This window comes from Neomonachus schauinslandi, chromosome 5, assembly GCF_002201575.2.
Source record: "Neomonachus schauinslandi chromosome 5, ASM220157v2, whole genome shotgun sequence".
Lineage (NCBI taxonomy): Eukaryota > Metazoa > Chordata > Mammalia > Carnivora > Phocidae > Neomonachus > Neomonachus schauinslandi.
Window position 1 is genome coordinate 141,193,331 of NC_058407.1, and position 17,929 is coordinate 141,211,259.

Consider the following 17,929-nt stretch of genomic DNA (forward strand, 5'->3'; position numbering starts at 1 on the left):
CCCCTTCTATTTCCCCCCCCCTTCATTCTTCCCCTCCTGCTACCTTCTTCTTCTTTTTTTTTTTCCTTAACATATATTGCATTATTTGTTTCAGAGGTACAGATCTGAGATTCAACAGTCTTGCACAATTCACAGCGCTTACCAGAGCACATACCCTCCCCAGTGTCTATCACCCAGTCACCCCTTCCCTCCCACCCCACCCCCCACTCCAGCAACCCTCAGTTTGTTTCCTGCAATTAAGAATTCCTCATATCAGTGAGATCATATGATAATAGAGTTTTGTCTTAAGATAGGCATCCAATCTTTAGTGATATTGGTCTACTCTGAAGTCTTAAATGTATTTGGCATAGGAGTCTTTTATTAAAATTAAGTTTCCTTGTCAGAGAAGCTTAAAGTCCAACTCTGGAAAATTTACTTGAGAAAAATGGAACAGTAAGTTTATGGAGTAGAAATAAACTTTGGAAAACCACATGAAAATATTTGGAATGCATATTGACATTGGGAGGAAAGATGAGATTACTGATCCATCAAGATAAGCTTCCAGGGAAAGGGAATGCTGTGAACCTGGTTTTGACTTTTGGTAGCAGTGAAGGAAGTCCAAGTTCATACCACTCTACTAACCAATACAGCAGAATAGCTCTCAAGGGCTTGCACTACTTTCACTGCGTTCTTTACCTTTTTGAGCTATTGACTGCTTTGGAAGTCAATGAAGCCTATGGACCTTCTTAGAGTAATGTGTTTAAATGCGTAAAATAATTTTTAGGGTTACAAAGAAAACCAGCTATATTGAAACACAGTTCTATACAGGTTGAGCATCCCTAACTAAAGGCCCTTTGCTATGTTTGGAGCCCTCTAGGACCTAATGCTCTGGTGGGTGATTGTAGGCGTTTAGTTTTGTTGAATTACATGAATGGAAACTTTATTTTCTTAAGCAACGAAAGTAAACACTTTTGGTACAGTAGCATGTATTTTTTCTTGTCTTTTTTGAAACCGTTGTTTTTATTATGCAGTTTATGCGTATTGAGTACTCAGTCAGTGCAGGTATTATGAATAGGATTGTGGGAATTTTTTTGTGACTCTTATTTTTGTGGAATGGTCTCTTTACAGAAGAAAGATCTCTCAGATCCTTTCAATGATGAAGAAAAGGAAAGGCATAAAGTGGAGGCCCTTGCCCGGAAATTTGAAGAAAAATATGTAAGATTCCTCTCTTGGGCAACAAAACAACCTCGTTGAGTGGGAGAGGTTTCCAGACAGTTTTATGTTCCTTTAGTGGATTACCATCTAAACAAGTACAGAGGTTGGAGAGAACAAAATGCAGTTATTAGATAAATGCATTAAGGTACAGACAATGCATGTGGCAGGCACTAGTATATGAAGCTAAGTGGATGAATGAGCAAGAAGGGCGTTTTACTCCTAGAATTTATGCTTAGAATAAGAGTTTTGATACAAAGCATACAAAGCCATTTAGTTCCTTCTGTCTTAGGCCATTTTGTGCAGATACAGATCTGTTCTATTTTAGAAGGTCTTCAAGGGAATGGGGTTTGGGGTGGGCTTAGGGGTGTGTGTGTGTGTGTGTGACCCACTGATTTACAACCTTTAGTCACTAGTTGATGGAATTCAAGGCAACAATTCTGTGTATCAGAAAAAGCACGTGACCTTAGACTTAAAACATTTGTTGTTAAGAGGGTAGGCCTTATGCTATGGGTTTTTACCACAGTTACACATGGAAAAAGCACATGACCTATTTTAAATTTTAGGGTGGAAAGAAACGTAGAAAAGATCGGTTACAGGACCTGATTGACATGGGGTACGGTTACGATGAATCTGACTCCTTCATCGATAATTCTGAGGCGGTAAGTCTTTACTGAAAATGCCATTGGAACCACCACACCCCAGCTTCTATTGGTGATGGCCTGGAGGTGGAGATTGGGTCAGTGTGCGCATGCCCTCTGTGAAGAAAAGGCTGCCCTGGTGAGTTAGAGAGAGAGGAAGTGACATGCTTGATCTGGCCATGGTTCCCTCACTGAAAATGATGACCAGATCTGTCCAAACACCTTTGAGCTAGGACATTTGTGGTTGACCAGAAGCAGGCCTTAGCATGCTGTCTGAAAAGTGGCAGAAGAACAGAGTCATATCTGCTCTGTCAAGACCCACTCTGCACCTTTGGACTATTTATTAGTACCAGAACTTGGAGCTGACCATTTGTTTTCCCCCCTTCAGTATGATGAGCTTGTTCCTGCTTCTTTGACTACAAAGTATGGAGGATTTTACATTAACTCTGGAACCCTGCAATTTAGACAAGCATCAGAATCTGAGGATGACTTCATTAAAGAAAAGAAGAAAAAATCTCCAAAGGTTAGAACGATCCTTGCTTTTGGATTTCAGAAGTGCTTTTTTTACATGACTTTATAAGATTAGTAGGTGACTTGCCAGAATGTCTGCTGGTTTAGGATGGCTCAGGAGCTTGGTGGAAAGGCATGAGCCCTGCCGAGGCTGACAGGTCACTACTCACACCTGTACTGTGGCCAGGTGCTGTGGACCTGGAGGTGTCCACGCCTGTGTCCCAGCAGGCTCGGCAGGGATTCGTTTCTCAAGGTGGTCTCAGGGTGGGGACTAGGGCAGTGAAGGGTGTGGAGTGAGGGGAGTTTGCACCAGCCTTGCTGTGTCTCTTCTGTGGACATGTAGAGGACTTCAGTTCCCAGGGCTGTCACCCCAACAAAAACAAGTTAGCCTTAAGATGACTGTATTTTGAAATCTGCCCACCACTGCCTGTATGTTTAAAACAAGAGATAGGGCCCATATACAGCTAACTTGAACTAGAAAAGTTTCAGGCTACAGAATGGCCTCTTGCCTCAGCCTTGGGTGCTTCCAGGAGACACTGTCAATGGGAACACTGTATTGACCTGCAGGTCTGTGGTCCAGGGACCGATCTGAAAGCTGTTGCTCATGAAGGAAATAAGGCAGCTCTCAGGATGTCCCCTGGGCGGAGCAAGGCCAGTGCTGTGTAGTGCACTTGCTCCCTGAGTTAGGGAGCCGTGTAACTGTGCCTTGTCTTTAATTCTCAGAAGCGGAAGTTGAAGGAAGGTGGTGAGAAGATAAAGAAGAAGAAAAAAGATGACACTTATGACAAGGAGAAGAAATCGAAAAAGTCCAAGTTTTCCAAAGCCGGGTGAGAGGCAGCAGCTTCTTTGCTAGGATAAAATCTGAACTGTTAGGGCAGGACACCTGGGAGCTGACGTGCCCTCCTCCTCACAGCTTCAGAAGAAGCAGCAGGGCCTGGCCTTCTGTTCCCCTCACGCCTCCCACAGTGCCCTCGCGGGCATTGGTGCTCTCACATCTCTGTGTGTCAGACATGGGACTTCTCTCTGGCCCTCTGTCAGTGTTGGCAGCGATTTCTGTCACTGTGTGACTGCTGATGTTTCTTGTTCTCTTGGGCACCCCTCCTCTGCCCCAGTTCTCCTTCCGTCTCTGCCACTTCCCTTTGTCTTCTGTGGTCCTGCTGTCTTCGCCTCACTTGGTCTCACCCCAGCTGCCCTTCAAGTTGCTGCTGCTACTCCTGCTTTTTCCCTTTAAATATTTTTCTTGCCCCCCACCCCTTTTTCGCAACCTTTTATTTCAGCCTGGCAGTGGTTTTTAAAAACACATCGGATATTTAGCATTCTGTGACACTGTTTTGCTAACCTGTATTAAATCTCAAGCTTTGGTCCCAGCAAGAAGGAGCTCCATATGCCAAGAGGAGGGAGGAGGACTAACAGGGTGGCCTTGTGACTGAGGTTCCTGGAGACAGTTGCGCTGGGAGCAGGGGCTGTCTCTCGTGAATTTCCCTTTTGAGGTGTACTGCAGCCCTTGTAACCAATTTCCTCCTTGCTTGCAGCTTCACGGCCCTCAATGCCAGTAAGGAGAAGAAGAAAAAGAAATATTCTGGGGCTTTGAGCGTTAAAGAGATGCTAAAGAAATTTCAGAAGGAGAAGGAGGCTCAGAGAAAGAGGGACGAAGACCATAAGCCTGTAGCGGTCTCGTCGGTGGAAGCTCAGGGCCTGCGGGAATTGGAGGGCACCTCTGACCCCTTGCTCTCGCTCTTTGGCTCCACTTCTGACAACGACTTGCTCCAGGCAGCCACTGCCATGGACTCGCTGACTGATTTGGACTTGGAGCAGCTGCTTAGTGAGTCTCCAGAAGGAAGCCCCTTCCGTGATATGGATGATGAGAGCGATTCCCTTGGGGTGGGACTGGACCAGGAATTCAGGCAGCCCTCTTCCCTCCCTGAAGGCCTGCCTGCACCCCTGGAGAAGCGCGTTAAGGAGCTGGCTCAGGTATGGTGACACAGAGTGGCCGGGCTTTCCTGGAAGCGGTTTGGGCAGATTGACGCTGGTTCTGCATCACATGAAGCTCGCTGCCCAGAGCAATCCTTAGTGAGTTGGCAGTTTCAGTGTAAGCTTTTCCAAGCTCTCTTCTCCCAAGTGAGGAAACCGTGTAAGCTCTGCGCATCAGGCATCATTTTTAGGCCTTTTGTGGTTCTTTCACTCCTGGAAAATCTACTTTCTTCTCGGGGGGAATTTCTGTCTTTCCATTTCCTGCCTATCAGTTCCTTCCCCACAAATATCTTTCCTTTGGTGCAATAGACTGACACTAGTGTTGGCAGCAGGCAGCTGAGGCACAGATCCGTCATTTTAGTAATCTTTTGCAAGTTTTCAAAATTCACAAAAGTTTGCAGATGAATGTTACACATAGAGTACGTGCTGAAACTGGGTTTCCGTTGCTCCTTGGACTTGCCCATCATCAGCGTTAGGTAGTGATTATAGGAATGCCTAAGGTGTGGTAAATGAAAAGGAGCTGAACCTTAATACTGTCCGTGAACCATTAAAAACAGCGACAGTCTTTGGGCTATAGCAGCCGTTGGCAATTGGGAATTGATTTCTAGAGTGCTGAGAATTGTCAATTCGGTAATGTATTATTGGCATAAACCAAGCATGGGTCGTTAGTTATGATGACTTTTAGCTAAAAAACGTTTTACCTTGGGCATCATGACTTACAATGCAACTCCTGTGGCATTTATACCCTGTAGCTTAAGTATTAAGCCAGTGATTCTCACAGGATTTCAGAATCACTGTTACATGAAATCTCTCTTGTGTTTTAGGGTAGGGTAAAATGTTAACCACTGCTACAAATGATTTTCTTGTTTCCAAGAAATATTTAAGCACAACATGCAAAGTAAAGCAAATGTCTTACTTGGATTTCTAGTTCTTCCTCGTTAGCCTATGTGCAGTATTCTGTTTGAATGTGATGATATAAATGAATTGTGCCATGTTAGGGATTCATAGTATATCTTAATAGGACATGAAGGTGGAAGTAGTTGAATCTGAACTTGGCATGTTTAAGCATACTGTTCTGTGTTTGCTCTCAGAATTTATGTTTAAAAAAATTACTCCTTGTTCTTCTCAATCCTCTGGTTTGTAATCAAATTGTTTTGTAGTTTCTGAAAGTCTTGTTAAGTAAGTTGAGTGAGGTATATGTGGCAGTAGCCAGTTGTTTCTTTAGAGAAAAGTCAAAACCATTCTTGGATGTGTCCCTACCCCCACCATAGGTAGTGTTCTAGTCTGATAACTTAGACTCATTATTTCAATTTCTTGGAAAAGATGGACCAATTCAATGGAAACAAAGTGGCTTAACATGAATCGGTGTTGGGTTATGATTCAAGAAAGCCTCGCTTTCTGGAGTCCCCTGGATGAACCCTGAGCAAGCAGTCCTTCTTCAGTGATTACCAAGTTCTCTCTTGGGACAATGGAGACAGGGTTCTGGATCCCACAGATAAAGTAGGCTTGGGTTTTGGTGGGAAGGGTGACCAAGACAAACTGACATACTGAAATGAAAATACAGTGTTCGTATGTGAAATTGATATGCACTCATCACCTGGCCCTTCTACTATAACAGTGTTAAGAAACTTTGGGAAATGGGGTAGAAAATGGGGATTACCCATCATTCTGCCAATCTGAAAACTATTTTCAATTTGCTTATTCCTTTCTAGCTTCTGTGTATGTTTTATGCAGTTGTAATTATAGTTGTGAATAATTGTTTCCTGCTTTCTTCACTTAATAAATATTATTCTAAAGCCCTCATCACTTTTGATGGTTGCATGGAAAAGAAGGCTTATTCTTGGAAAGTTACTTAATGCCATTCCAAAGGATCCCCAGGGGCTCCATTCCCACCAGGGCCTGTACTTGGGTACTTGGAGCCTCCTGCATGTGTGCACAAGTGCTCTAAACCCATACCTCTCTGAGAATCTGCTGGGAAAACTATTCTTCCCAGGGGAATTCCAAAAGTCACCCATGGATATTTCGATCCTTAATAAGGAGCCCTGTCCTCAGTCTTAAACTGGACATTTTGTTTTTAAAATTTAAATTAAATCTAATGTACATAACTGTAATGTTAGTAGTGTTATGTGTTTCTCACTTTATTTTTCACTCCCCTTATTATGTTTTTTCCTCTTCTTTATAAGCTTGTTTACATTTAAAATTTTGGCCCTAGATGATGATAAGTGTATCAGTTTCTACTGTTATCTAGAAAACTGCCCAAATCTTAGGGCTTCAAAGAGCAATTCATTTCTCCTGACTCTGGGTGGCTGGGCAGTTCCTCTTCTGGTCCTGCTTGGTTCACTCTTGTGGCTGCATTCAGCTGGCAAGTTGGCTGGGTGCTGGGACGGCTGGGACGTCTGTCCCCTCCCTCCTCTGATCTTTGATCCTGGGTTTCTTCAGGGTATGGCAGTTTCAGGGCAACATTTCAAGAGAATGAAGGTGGAAGCTGCAAGGCCCATAAGATCTAGCCATAGAAGTTGTGTGTTCACATCACTTCTCCCACTCTATTGGTAAAGCAAGTCGCAAGAGCAAACCAGTTTGGAGGTTTGGGAAATTAGAGGCCACCTCCCTGTGGCAGAATGCATGTACTGGGAGGGAAGGGATCTGAAGTCCTGTTTGCCATCTACCACATTCCCTAAAAAGATTCTAATCTGGTATGTATTCATCCCTTAGGGATTAATATTTGCTGTGGGAAGCAAAAATTAGATTTACCTTCTAACTAGATGTGATGCTTAAAACTTTGAAAACTTACATATGTTAAAGAGGTATCCCAAGAGGGCCGCCTTGGTGGATGCCCAAGCAATGGTCACTGTTTTTTATGTTAGCCTGTTTTTCATTTCCTGTTTCCTTGACTGCACATTTTTATAGACCCCAAGGAATCCAGTGGTTTGATTTGATGGCCTTACCCTGTCTGCACTTAATATTCTTGATTGTGCCTTTTGTCTTGGTTGGTGGAAAGTTCAGGTGTGTTGCCCCCCCCCCCCAAGGTTATTTGTCTTGATGTAGTTTGGCAACTACTCATCTTGGTCCATACAGATGACCCAGGTCTGTTGACTCAAGCATAAAATGGGAACAATACTGAGGAAAGAAAAGAAACAGAAACCCCATGTCACCCACTCCTCTAATCTACCTGCTCACAGCTTACCCTCTTATAGACTTAGAACTCCTGCATCACAAATCCAGGGAGACCTGGATCCAAGGAGAAAAAGGTAGAAAAAAACCCCAAAAACTAACCTGTTTGATCTTTTCTAAAAAGAAAATCATACCAGCAAAAACAGGTACAGTATATAAGGTTCTGATTTAGGTGCTAAGAGGCTGTAAGTGGCTTTTCTTATAATTAAAACAGCTCATTAAAGGGCTGTTGAAACTATTATAAATCAGCATGATTGGGCTGTTTGGTTTAACTTCATTGCCTAATTAATCTAGGATTGATCAATTTATACAACTCCTTAGGCAAGGGTGTCTCTTCTTAGGGTTGAGGAGCCTCACTTATTTGTGGAAGACTATCAGATATAAATCTGATTGTTCTTTTAATTAGATTTATTTAAAAATACAGCACTTAAGTGGCGCCTGCGTGGCTAGTCGGTTGAGCATCTGACTCTTGGTTTTGGCTCAGGTCATGATCTCAGCGTTGTAAGATTGAGCCCCGCGTCAGGCTCCATGCTCAGCTGGGAGTCTGCTTCTCGCCCTCTGCTCCTCTTCCTGTTCACACACTCTCTGTCTCTTTGTTTCTCTCTCAAAGTATTATTTATTTATTTATTTATTTGACTGAGAGAGGGAACACAAGCAGAGGGAGTGGGAGAGGGAGAAGCAGACTTCTCGCGAGCAGGGGCGCCCCATGCAGGGCTCGATCCTAGGACTCCGGGATCATGACCCAAGCCGAAGGTAGACGCTTATCGACTGAGCCACCCAGGTGCCCCTCTCTCAAAGTATTTAAAAAAAATATATATATATATATAGCACTTGACTAATTATCTCAGTATAAAACCAGACCCTCAGAGATAATTGTCTACACAATTGAAAAGGCATCAGAAAAAAATCTTCTTAAAAAGTATATAGCCAGAAAGCCTCTGACACTTTGGAGGAACTGGCTGGTATCTAAAAATAAAATTTGAATGGAAACCTAAGCTTGTTGATAGGTCTGACAAACTGGGGCATTTGAAATACATGTTAAAGTAATCAGATTGAATTAATATGGAAGTGCTTCTGGATCTTGTAAGTAGCAGTGTGTAAGCTTAAGCAAAAGAATGACTCAGTTTTATTTTCTCTCAAACTAAAATCGTACTCTTAGTACATCAGAAGTGCCAAGAATTCTGAATTCTTCTGAAAATGTAAGAAATTGGCAGGTGAATGGATTAAAAGTCATGCCTTTATTTCATTTCCATCCGTCCATTTCACCCCCTTTCATCCTGGGCCTTTGCACTTCCTCCCTCCCTCCGGGGTCTGCAGAAGCTTGAGTTTTGTGTATCTTCTGCAAGTTCTGTTTGTCAGTTCCAAACTTTCTTCCTCTGGTTGCATTCTTTAAGTAACACGTGTTTTTCCTTCATGCATTCACTCAGGCAACATTTACTAAGCTCTGTTATGTGATAGGCAGCTGTGGGAAGTATATTGACAAATAAGATTCAGTTCTTGTTCTCCATGAGCTTGTTTTGTAAATGGACCAGTAGATATGTAAACACCTGGCTGTAGGACAGGGCAGAATGAAGTAAGCTCTGTGATGTTTGGGTGGTCAAGCAGATGGTCAGGTGAACAACCAGCTTTGAGGAGGTAAGACAGAAGCTCCTTGAGGTACATAGGAATCAGACTGGAGGCAATAGACTTGGCCAGGCTCAGTGGTGAGATGGTCTTATAGGAAGGCAGGGCATAGAGCTGGGGATGGACAAGGAGTTGTTGAGTTGTTGGATGGTGGGGACCCCCTGGAGTGTGGTAGGGGATGGGAGCTGGAGTGGCTGGCTGGGGCCAGATCCTGGAGAATCATAAATGCCACATAAAGGAGTTTGGATTTGATTCTGGGCTTGGAGAGAGCTACCTAAGGGTTTTAAAGAAGGGAGTGGAAGGATTTCAGGAGGATGGAGTGTAGTTATTAGAAGTAGGGAACACAGAAGTAGGAGCAGAAGCTAATGGGTTTGGTCTTGGGTAAGTTGAGTGTCCATACCAGAGGATCATCCATTCACAGAAGTAATTGGAAATTCTAATCCAGAGCTTAGAAAAAAGGGTATAGGGCTAGAGATTTAGATTTGAGAGATCTATGGGCATTATGTGTTATTTCAAAGCTGTGAAGGAGAAGAAAGTATTAGGAGAAGGTAGTTCTAGATAGAACTTTGGGCTCCATCTCTATTTAAGGAGTTAATGGAGAAGACAGAGAGGGAGCAGAGGTAGGAAAAGGACCCAGAGAATACGGTGAGGGAAGGCAAATCCGGTGATGGGAAGGTGGAGGGTGGTTCTCAGTGCCTACAGTCTGAGGGCTTGATCAGGGTTGATTGTTTTAGACAATCATCTTATTGCCTTTGTTTGTGGTCATTATTCTATATCAAGCCTGATTTTAGATACTTTATTTTTGCCTAAAGCCTTTGGACCAGCAGCTCTTGGGTTTAGATCAGTGGTTCTCACTTCCCTCTGCACTTTAGAGTTACCTTTTAAAGAAAGAAACAGATTCCTGGGGCGCCTGGGTGGCTCAGTCGTTAAGCGTCTGCCTTTGGCTCAGGTCATGATCCCAGGGTCTTGGGATCAAGCCCCACATCGGGCTCCCTGCTCCGCAGGAAGCCTGCTTCTCCCTCTCCCACTCCCCCTGCTTGTGTTCCCTCTCTTGCTGTGTCTCTGTCAAATAAATAAAATCTTTAAAAAAAAAAAAGGAAAAGAAAAACAGATTCCTGGGCCTCATCCCCAGAGATTCTGATGTGATGGGTCAAGGGTGGGGAAAGCCACCAGGTAATTCCAATATGCAGCTGAATATGAGAACCAGTGGTTCAGACTTTTGCCGTGATTGCTTTCCTGACTTCGGCACTCAGTGCCTTGGCTGCCTGCCGTGGCTGCCATCCAGGGTGCTGATTGTGTTCTCATGGGAAGCAAAAGACTGTACAGTAGCCTGCGCTGCTACTTGTGTCAATAGGTAGGAAGGTGTGTTAGTAGTTCAAATGGTCTGGGTCATAGAGTTTGTGATACACTCTAAGTAGATTGTGAATTTCCCAAAAATTACAATGTCTGTAAATGCTAAAGCAGCACTTTATTATTATTTAGGGGTGAGGGGGGATAAAGACCTTTGAATTTTGCGGTTTTGTTGAAGTTCTTAATTGTTTTTATATTGTAGATGTATGGAAATACCAACTCACCGTTGAGGTGACAGACTGCCATTCACAGGAGTTAACTAGCTGGTTGAACCAAATGCCTCCTGATTGCTTTGACTCTGTATGATTTTCTTTTATGTGACTGTCATTTCAAGTCCTGGGAAGAATGACAGTCCATAGATGCTTTAGTAGCATTTGAAAAAAGCTGGATATACCAATTGTGGAGTATATAGTGGTCATATGTGAACTTAATCTGGGATTAGGGCTGAGTAGGGAAGGGCACAGTGAGGATTTTATCGAATTGACAGGTGTTCTGTAGGGACTGACTGGTCTTGTGCCTGTGGGTGTTTGTGGTCGGTGTGGGGAAAGTGCACTAACGGATGTTACTGTCTGCTGTGAACCAGGCTGCCAGAGCTGCTGAAGGAGAGAGCAGACAGAAGTTCTTCACCCAAGATGTTAATGGCACCCTCTTAGAGTGAGTATCTTTTGTTTCCGAGCATCTGCTGTTACCATGCCTGGCTTGAGCAGGCTGGGGAAATGAGCATTGATTGAACTACATTAACGATGACCACTTATGAGAGAAAAAATGGTTTTTATTGTTTATTTATTTTTTTTAAAAGGGGGGGGTGGGTACACCAAATATTTGTCTCCAAGAAATGATAGACCTTAAGTAACCTTAGGCAGCAGGTGTTATTAGAACACTGTTATAACAATCATGGCCAGTTGGAAGAGGATTTCTTGCAAGTATGAGATGAGAGAGAAAAAAAGTGTTGCTTGCCTGTCTTTGAGAATCCAGAAAAGTAAGAGATAACTTGGTGCAGCTGCAGGAGCCTGCTCTCCTGGGATCATTCTCTTCTCACTCTCACTTCTCCCAAGGGCAGGGTATATAAATACCATCTCGTGGCTCTTCTCCAGGATACCTGAACCTCTGAGATGTTGCACTGTATGAAGTAGATTAAAAAGCAAAAAAAAAAACTGCACATATAAACCCAAACCAGGTTCTTAGTATCCTGCCTTCCAGCTTTGCCAGCTTCTCTCTCTGTTGCATTATTTAGCAGAGGAAGCTTGTGCTCAGCAAGTGAGGATTTTGCACATGTAAGAACAGTTGTCAAGGCTTGGGAATATTCTAGCAAATGACCAGGATGGGGATTGGCCTCCTGGGTCAGGAAGCCTGGACTATAGAGAGCACCTGAGGGTCAGCACACATGAGAGATTTGTGTCAACAATAGCGTGCTGGAGCATGCCAAATACAGAGAACTCAAAGGATTGAAGACAAATATTTTTCTGCTCATTTAGATGGGGACATTGGAGGGATGAGGATTTCCCTGACCTCCTTATTAGGGATAGAACTGGGGAAAAAAGGAAACGCTGTTGGAAGGTATTTCCTGTCTACAGCAAGTAACTCAATCACTTTCATTCTGAAAGCTCTTATGTGAAATTTAGTACTTCAGAGGTTGTTCTCTTGGGTTCTGTTTTCCTGACTACCTTTGAGTTGGTCTTGTCTTTGACCTGAGGGTCTTGAGCTTCCGTACCTAGCCAAGTTCGTCAGGTGTGGGAGTTCTCATTTGGCGACTGCTGGGGATCTGTTGCACTGGTCACTCAGTTACATTGCATGACCGACAGCAGAAGGTTTGATCTATTGTTGGCTCTTAGTTTTCCTCTCTGCAGTAGGATGACCTCATGATGAGAGGAGCTCCAGGGAGCTGCAGGCTCTTGATGACTCTGTTCTGTTCTTCAGCATAGAGGTGCAAACTCGGGAGCTGAGTAGCCAAATCCGTTCTGGGGTGTATGCCTATCTTGCTTCATTCCTGCCCTGCAGCAAGGACACCCTGGTCAAACGTGCTCGGAAACTTCACCTCTACGAACAGGTGGGTGACTGTGGAGTGGAGTCCCTTGGCTTCAGGGCCCAGCGGAGAGGGTGACTGAGTCTTCACAGATGCCGCATCTGCAGTTGTCCTGCCTTCGTGCAATTATTCCAGTAGTGTATCCTCAATATAAGGAGTGATGCATAAACTAGTCTTAGGATATGTCCTGCTCTCTGCAGGGGGGGCGTCTGAAGGAGCCTCTCCAGAAGCTTAAGGAAGCCATTGGAAGGGCAATGCCAGAGCAGATGGCCAAGTACCAGGATGAATGCCAGGCACACACACAAGCCAAGGTCGCTAAGTAAGTGTGTCTCCTGGCTCTCACGTGACATTATCCTCTTGCCTCTTCTCTTTCTTTTTTTTTCCCCCCATTATTACATTTGTGAATGAGACTCTTGGCTCTTCTGCAGCATTTTCACCTTCTCTTAGAAGCCCGGGGCGGGGCTTTGGGCAGGGGGGAGGTGGTGGATATGGGAGGAAGTAGTTCTTCCATGGTGGTGACTTTAGGGTCCCATTGGTCCTATTCACACTATAGGATGCTGGAAGAGGAGAAGGACAAGGAGCAGAGGGAGCGGATGTGCTCTGATGAGGAAGAAGATGAGGAAAAGGGGGGCAGGAGGATAATGGGACCCCGGAAGAAGTTCCAGTGGAATGATGAAATCAGGTGTGCCCAAACTGGGACCTTGCCTCATTGGAGGGTTTGTGGGGCCAGTGTCTGAGCATGTTCCTGTGTTTCTAATGAAGGTTAGAATCATTTACTTTAATCAGGGCTGTTGAAAGCACATGATTGAAACCTTGAAAGAAGCATTTGGGGTAGTTTGAAGTTTTTGACTTGTCTCTGCCCCTCAGGGAGCTGCTCTGCCACGTGGTGAGGATAAAGCTGGAGAGCTACGATCTGGAGAGGAACAACAGGACCCAGTCTTGGGAGGACTATGTGAAGGCCTTTCTGGATGCTGAGGTCAAACCTCTGTGGCCCAAAGGCTGGATGCAAGCCAGGTGAGGGCCGTGAGCAGCCAGTATGGTCCATGTGGTGAGGAGGTGCATTCTGGCGGTAAAGAAATACTTGAGTGCTTCTGTTGTGCCAGGCCAACAGGGTTCCATCCCTCAGGAGGTCACCATCTAGCTGACTCAAGCCCCATCTTACTAGAGTAGCCGGGCGGTGTACGGTTGCTGGAATGGCTCTTATTCTTCCTTTGAAGAGGGAAGTTATCTGTGGGGTTTTTGTCTTTGTCATTCTTTGTCACACTTCAGCTCCTGGTTGGGGCATGCTCTTCTCACCTCAGTCGAACCTTACCTGTTTTGAGATAATGGCTCCTTGTAGAAGTTGAGAGAGAGATTCATCTTGGAAACATCTTCCTGTTCTGAACAGAAGTCTCATTTTCGAGTAGCAGGCTGACTGCTTATTGGAGTTAAGTCCTGACCTTCCATGTTACGTAGCTCAGGTGAATGGACTACAGCTGCCATCCACAGGCAGGAAAGCTGGCTGGAGCTAGTGCTCTTCCCCCCCGCCCCCACTGTGGGAAAATAGACTTTACATAAAATTTACCATCTTAACCATTTTTAGGTGCATAGGTCAGTGTTTTTTTTTTTTAAAGATTTTATTTATTTATTTGACAGCATAAACAAGGGGAGCGGCAGGCAGAGGGAGAAGCAGGCTCCCCACTGAGCAGGGAGCCGGACGTGGGGCTTGATCCCAGGACTCTGGGATCATGACCCGAGCTGAAGGCAGCCACTTAACTGACTGAGCCACCCAGGCGCCCCGTCAGTGGTTTTAAATACATTTACATTGTTGTGCAACTATCACCATCCATTTCCATAACTCTTTTGATCTTAAAAACTGAAACTCTGTACCCATTAAACAATAACTTCACATATCCCACCCCTCAGATTCTGTGACCACTGTTCTACTTTCTGTCTATGATTTTGACTCCTCTGAGTACCTCATAGAAGTGGAATCATACAGAATTTGTCTTTGTGTAACTGGCTTATTTCACTTAGTATAATATTCTCAAGGATTTGTCTATATTACACATTACAGAATTGCTTCCTTTTTAAGGCAGAATAATATTCCGTTGTATGTATAGAAGACATTTTGCTTATCCACATGTCTGTTGATACTTAGGTTTCCATATTTTAGCTATTGTGAATAATGCTGTTATGAACTTGGGTGTACAAATACCTCTTCAACACCCTGCTTTCAGTTCTTTTGTGTGTATGCCTAGAAGTGGAATTGCTGGATCATGTGATAATTGTATGTTTAATTTTTTGAGGAACCATGAATGATTTCCATAGTGGCTGTGTCATTTTGCATTTCCACCAACAGTGCACAAGGGTTCCAATTTGCCTACATTCTGCCAGTACTCGATGTTTTCTGGGTTTTTGATGGTAGGCACTGTAATGGACCTGAGGTGATATCTCCCTGTAGATTTGATTTGAATTTTCCTAGTGGTCAGTGGTGTTGAGCATCTTTTCATGTACTAACGAGCAATTTATGTATCTTTTTGAAATGTCTATTCAAGTCCTTCACCCATTTTTTATTTATTTTTTATTAAGATTTTATTTATTTGACAGAGACACAGTGAGAGAGGGAACACAAGCAGGGGGAGTGGGAGAGGGAGAAGCAGGCTTCCCACGGAGCAGGGAGCCGGATGCGGGGCTCGATCCCAGGACCCTGGGATCATGACCTGAGCCGAAGGCAGACGCTTAAAGGTCTGAGCCACCCAGGAGCTGCGTTCACCCATTTTTGAATTGGGTTAATTTGTTTCATTGTTGAGTTTCAGGAGTTCTTTTTGTATTCTGGATATTAATCCTTGACACCCTTAACAGATGTGGTTTCCAAATATTTTCTCCCATTTTGTGAGTTGCCTTTTTACTCTGTGGATAATATCTTTTGGTGCACAAAATTTTTAAATTTAATGAAGTCCGATTTGTGTACTTTTTGTTGCCTGTACCTTTAGCGTCATATCTGAGATAAAATTGTCAGATCCCGTGTCATGAAGCTGAGTTAATTTTTGTATATGGCGTTAAGGGTCCAACTTCAGTTTTTTGCATGTGGTATCTAGGTTTCGCAGCACCATCTGTTGAAAAGACTGTCCTTCCTTTATTGGTCTTTGCATCTTTGTCAAAAATCATTTGACCACATGTGTGAGGGTTTTATTTCTGGGCTCTCTGTCCTCTTGCATTGGTCTTTGTGTCTGCCTTTATGTCAATAACACACTGTTTGGATTACTGTGGCTTTTAGTACGTTTTGAAATCAGGAAGTGTGATTCTCCAGCTTTATTCTTTTTCAAGATTATTTTGGCTGTTCAGGGTCCCTTGAAAATCCATACGAATTTTAGGATGTGTTTTTCTATTTCTGCAAAAAACACATTAGGATTTTGCTAGCGATAGCATTGAATCTGTAGATTGCTTTGGGTAGTACTGAGATTACAATTCAATAATATTAAGTTGTCCAGTCCATGATGGGTTGTTTCCATTTATTTATGTCGTTCAGTAATGTTTTGTCATTTTCACTGTACAAGTCTCTTAGGTCCTTGATGAGGTTAATTCCTAAGCTTTTCTGTTTTTGTTTTTTTTCTTTTGATGCTGTTATGAATAGAATTATTTTTATAATTTCCTTTTAGATTGTTCATTTTTCATGTACAGAAATACAACTGATTTTTGTGTGTGTTGATTTTGTATCTTGCTACTTTGCAAAATTCATTCTAAAATTTTTTGGAATCTTTACAGTTTTCTAAATAAAAAATCATATCTGCAAACAGGGCTCACCTTCTCCTTTACAATTTGGATGCCTTTTGTTTCTCTCTCGCCTAACTGCTATGGTTAGAACTCATAGTACTAGGTTGAATAGAAGTGGTGAAAGCCTGCATTCTTACCTTGTTCCTGATCTTAGAGGAAATGCTTCATTCCCCATTATGATGTTCCCTGGGGGGGGGGGGTTCATATTTGGCGTTTATTATGTGGAGGTATTCCTGTTTCTAGTTTGTTGAGTGTTTTTTTTATCATGACAGGGTGTGGAATTTTGTCCTTTGCTTTTTCTGCATCAATTGAAATGATCATGTGGGGTTTTTTTCCTTCATTCTGTTGATGTGGCATATTACACTGATCAGTTTTCATATGTTGAATCACCCTTGCATTCCAAGCATAAATCTCACTTGGTTGTGGGCACCTGGGTGGCTCAGTCGGTTAAGTGTCTGCCTTCGGCTCAGGTCATGTTCCCAGGGTCCTGGGATTGAGTCCCCCATCGGGCTCCCTGCTCAGTGGGGAGCCTGCTTCTCCCTAAACCCCTCCCCCCCTCGTGAGCTCTCTCTCTCTCTCAATAAATAAATAAAATCTTTAAAAAAAACCCAAAAACCTCACTTGGTCATGATGTATAATGTTTTTAATATTCTCCTGAATCCTGTTTGCTAGTAGTTGTTGGGGAGTTTTGCATCAGTGTTAATAGGGGATATTGGTCTGTAATTTTCTTGTGGTGTCTTTGCCTGGTTTTGGTATCAGGGTAATGCTGACTTCATAGAATGAATTTGTAAGTCTTTCCTCTTCAGTTTTTTGGAAAAGTTTGAGAAGGATTGGTAGTAGTGCTTTACGTATTTGGTTGAATCCACCCATGAAGCCATTATCAGGTCCAGGTCTTCCCTTTGTCAGGAGATTTTTGATAACGGATTCAGTCCCCTCACTAGTTACAAGTCTAGTCAGATTTTGTATTTCTTTGGGAAATAGAGAAAGTCTTAGTAGGTTTTGTGTTTGTAGGAATTTGTCCATTTCAACTAGGTAATCCAATTTGTTGTGTGCCGTTGTTCATAGTACTCTCTTAGAATCCTTTTTTATTGTAGAATCAGTAGCAACGTCCCCACTTTCTTTCCTGATTTTGGTAATTTGAGTATCCTCTTGAACATTATTAGTCCGTCTAGCTAAAGGTTTGTCAATTGTGTTGATGTTTTCGAAGAACCAACTTTTGCTCTTACTGATTTTTCTCTGTTGCTTTATTGTTTTATTTACCTATGCTCTAATCTGTATTTCCTTCCTTCTGCTTTCTTTAGGTTTAACTTATTCTTTTTCTAGTTCCTTAAGTTGTAGAGTTAGGTTGTTGATTTGAGATCTGTTTTTTACAATGTAAATGTTGATAGCTGTAAGTACTCCCTTTGCATCCTTTGTATCATAAGTTTTGGTATATTGTGTTTTCATTTTCATTCATCTTTAAGTATTTTCTAGTTTCCTTTGTGATTTTTTTCTTTGATTCATTGATTGTTTAAGAAGTATGTTGGTTAATTTCCACAATTTTGTGTATTTTTCAGTTTCACTCATATTACTGATTTGTAACTATATCCTCTGTGGTCAGAGAAGATACTTTGTATGGTGTCTATCTTTTTAAATCTTTCTTTTTTTTAAGATTTTATTTATTTGAGAGAGAGAGCATGAGCAGTGAGGAGGG

General features: G+C 42.9%; 1 protein-coding gene across 3 annotated transcripts in view; it reads left to right on the top strand.

Annotated features, from left to right (window-relative positions):
• UBN1 (ubinuclein 1) overlaps positions 1–17,929 on the top strand; it is a 39,220-nt gene that overhangs the window by 8,146 nt on the left and 13,145 nt on the right. For 2 of the 3 annotated variants that reach the window (XM_021698144.1, XM_021698146.1), the window contains exons 3-12: positions 1,108–1,194; positions 1,758–1,853; positions 2,221–2,355; positions 3,066–3,169; positions 3,875–4,313; positions 11,041–11,111; positions 12,375–12,504; positions 12,681–12,799; positions 13,034–13,162; positions 13,348–13,494. In XM_021698144.1, the coding sequence (XP_021553819.1) occupies positions 1,108–1,194; positions 1,758–1,853; positions 2,221–2,355; positions 3,066–3,169; positions 3,875–4,313; positions 11,041–11,111; positions 12,375–12,504; positions 12,681–12,799; positions 13,034–13,162; positions 13,348–13,494 (1,457 nt within the window). The remainder of the gene's footprint in view (positions 1–1,107; positions 1,195–1,757; positions 1,854–2,220; positions 2,356–3,065; positions 3,170–3,874; positions 4,314–11,040; positions 11,112–12,374; positions 12,505–12,680; positions 12,800–13,033; positions 13,163–13,347; positions 13,495–17,929) is intronic. The other variant, XM_021698145.1, reaches the window with a different exon arrangement.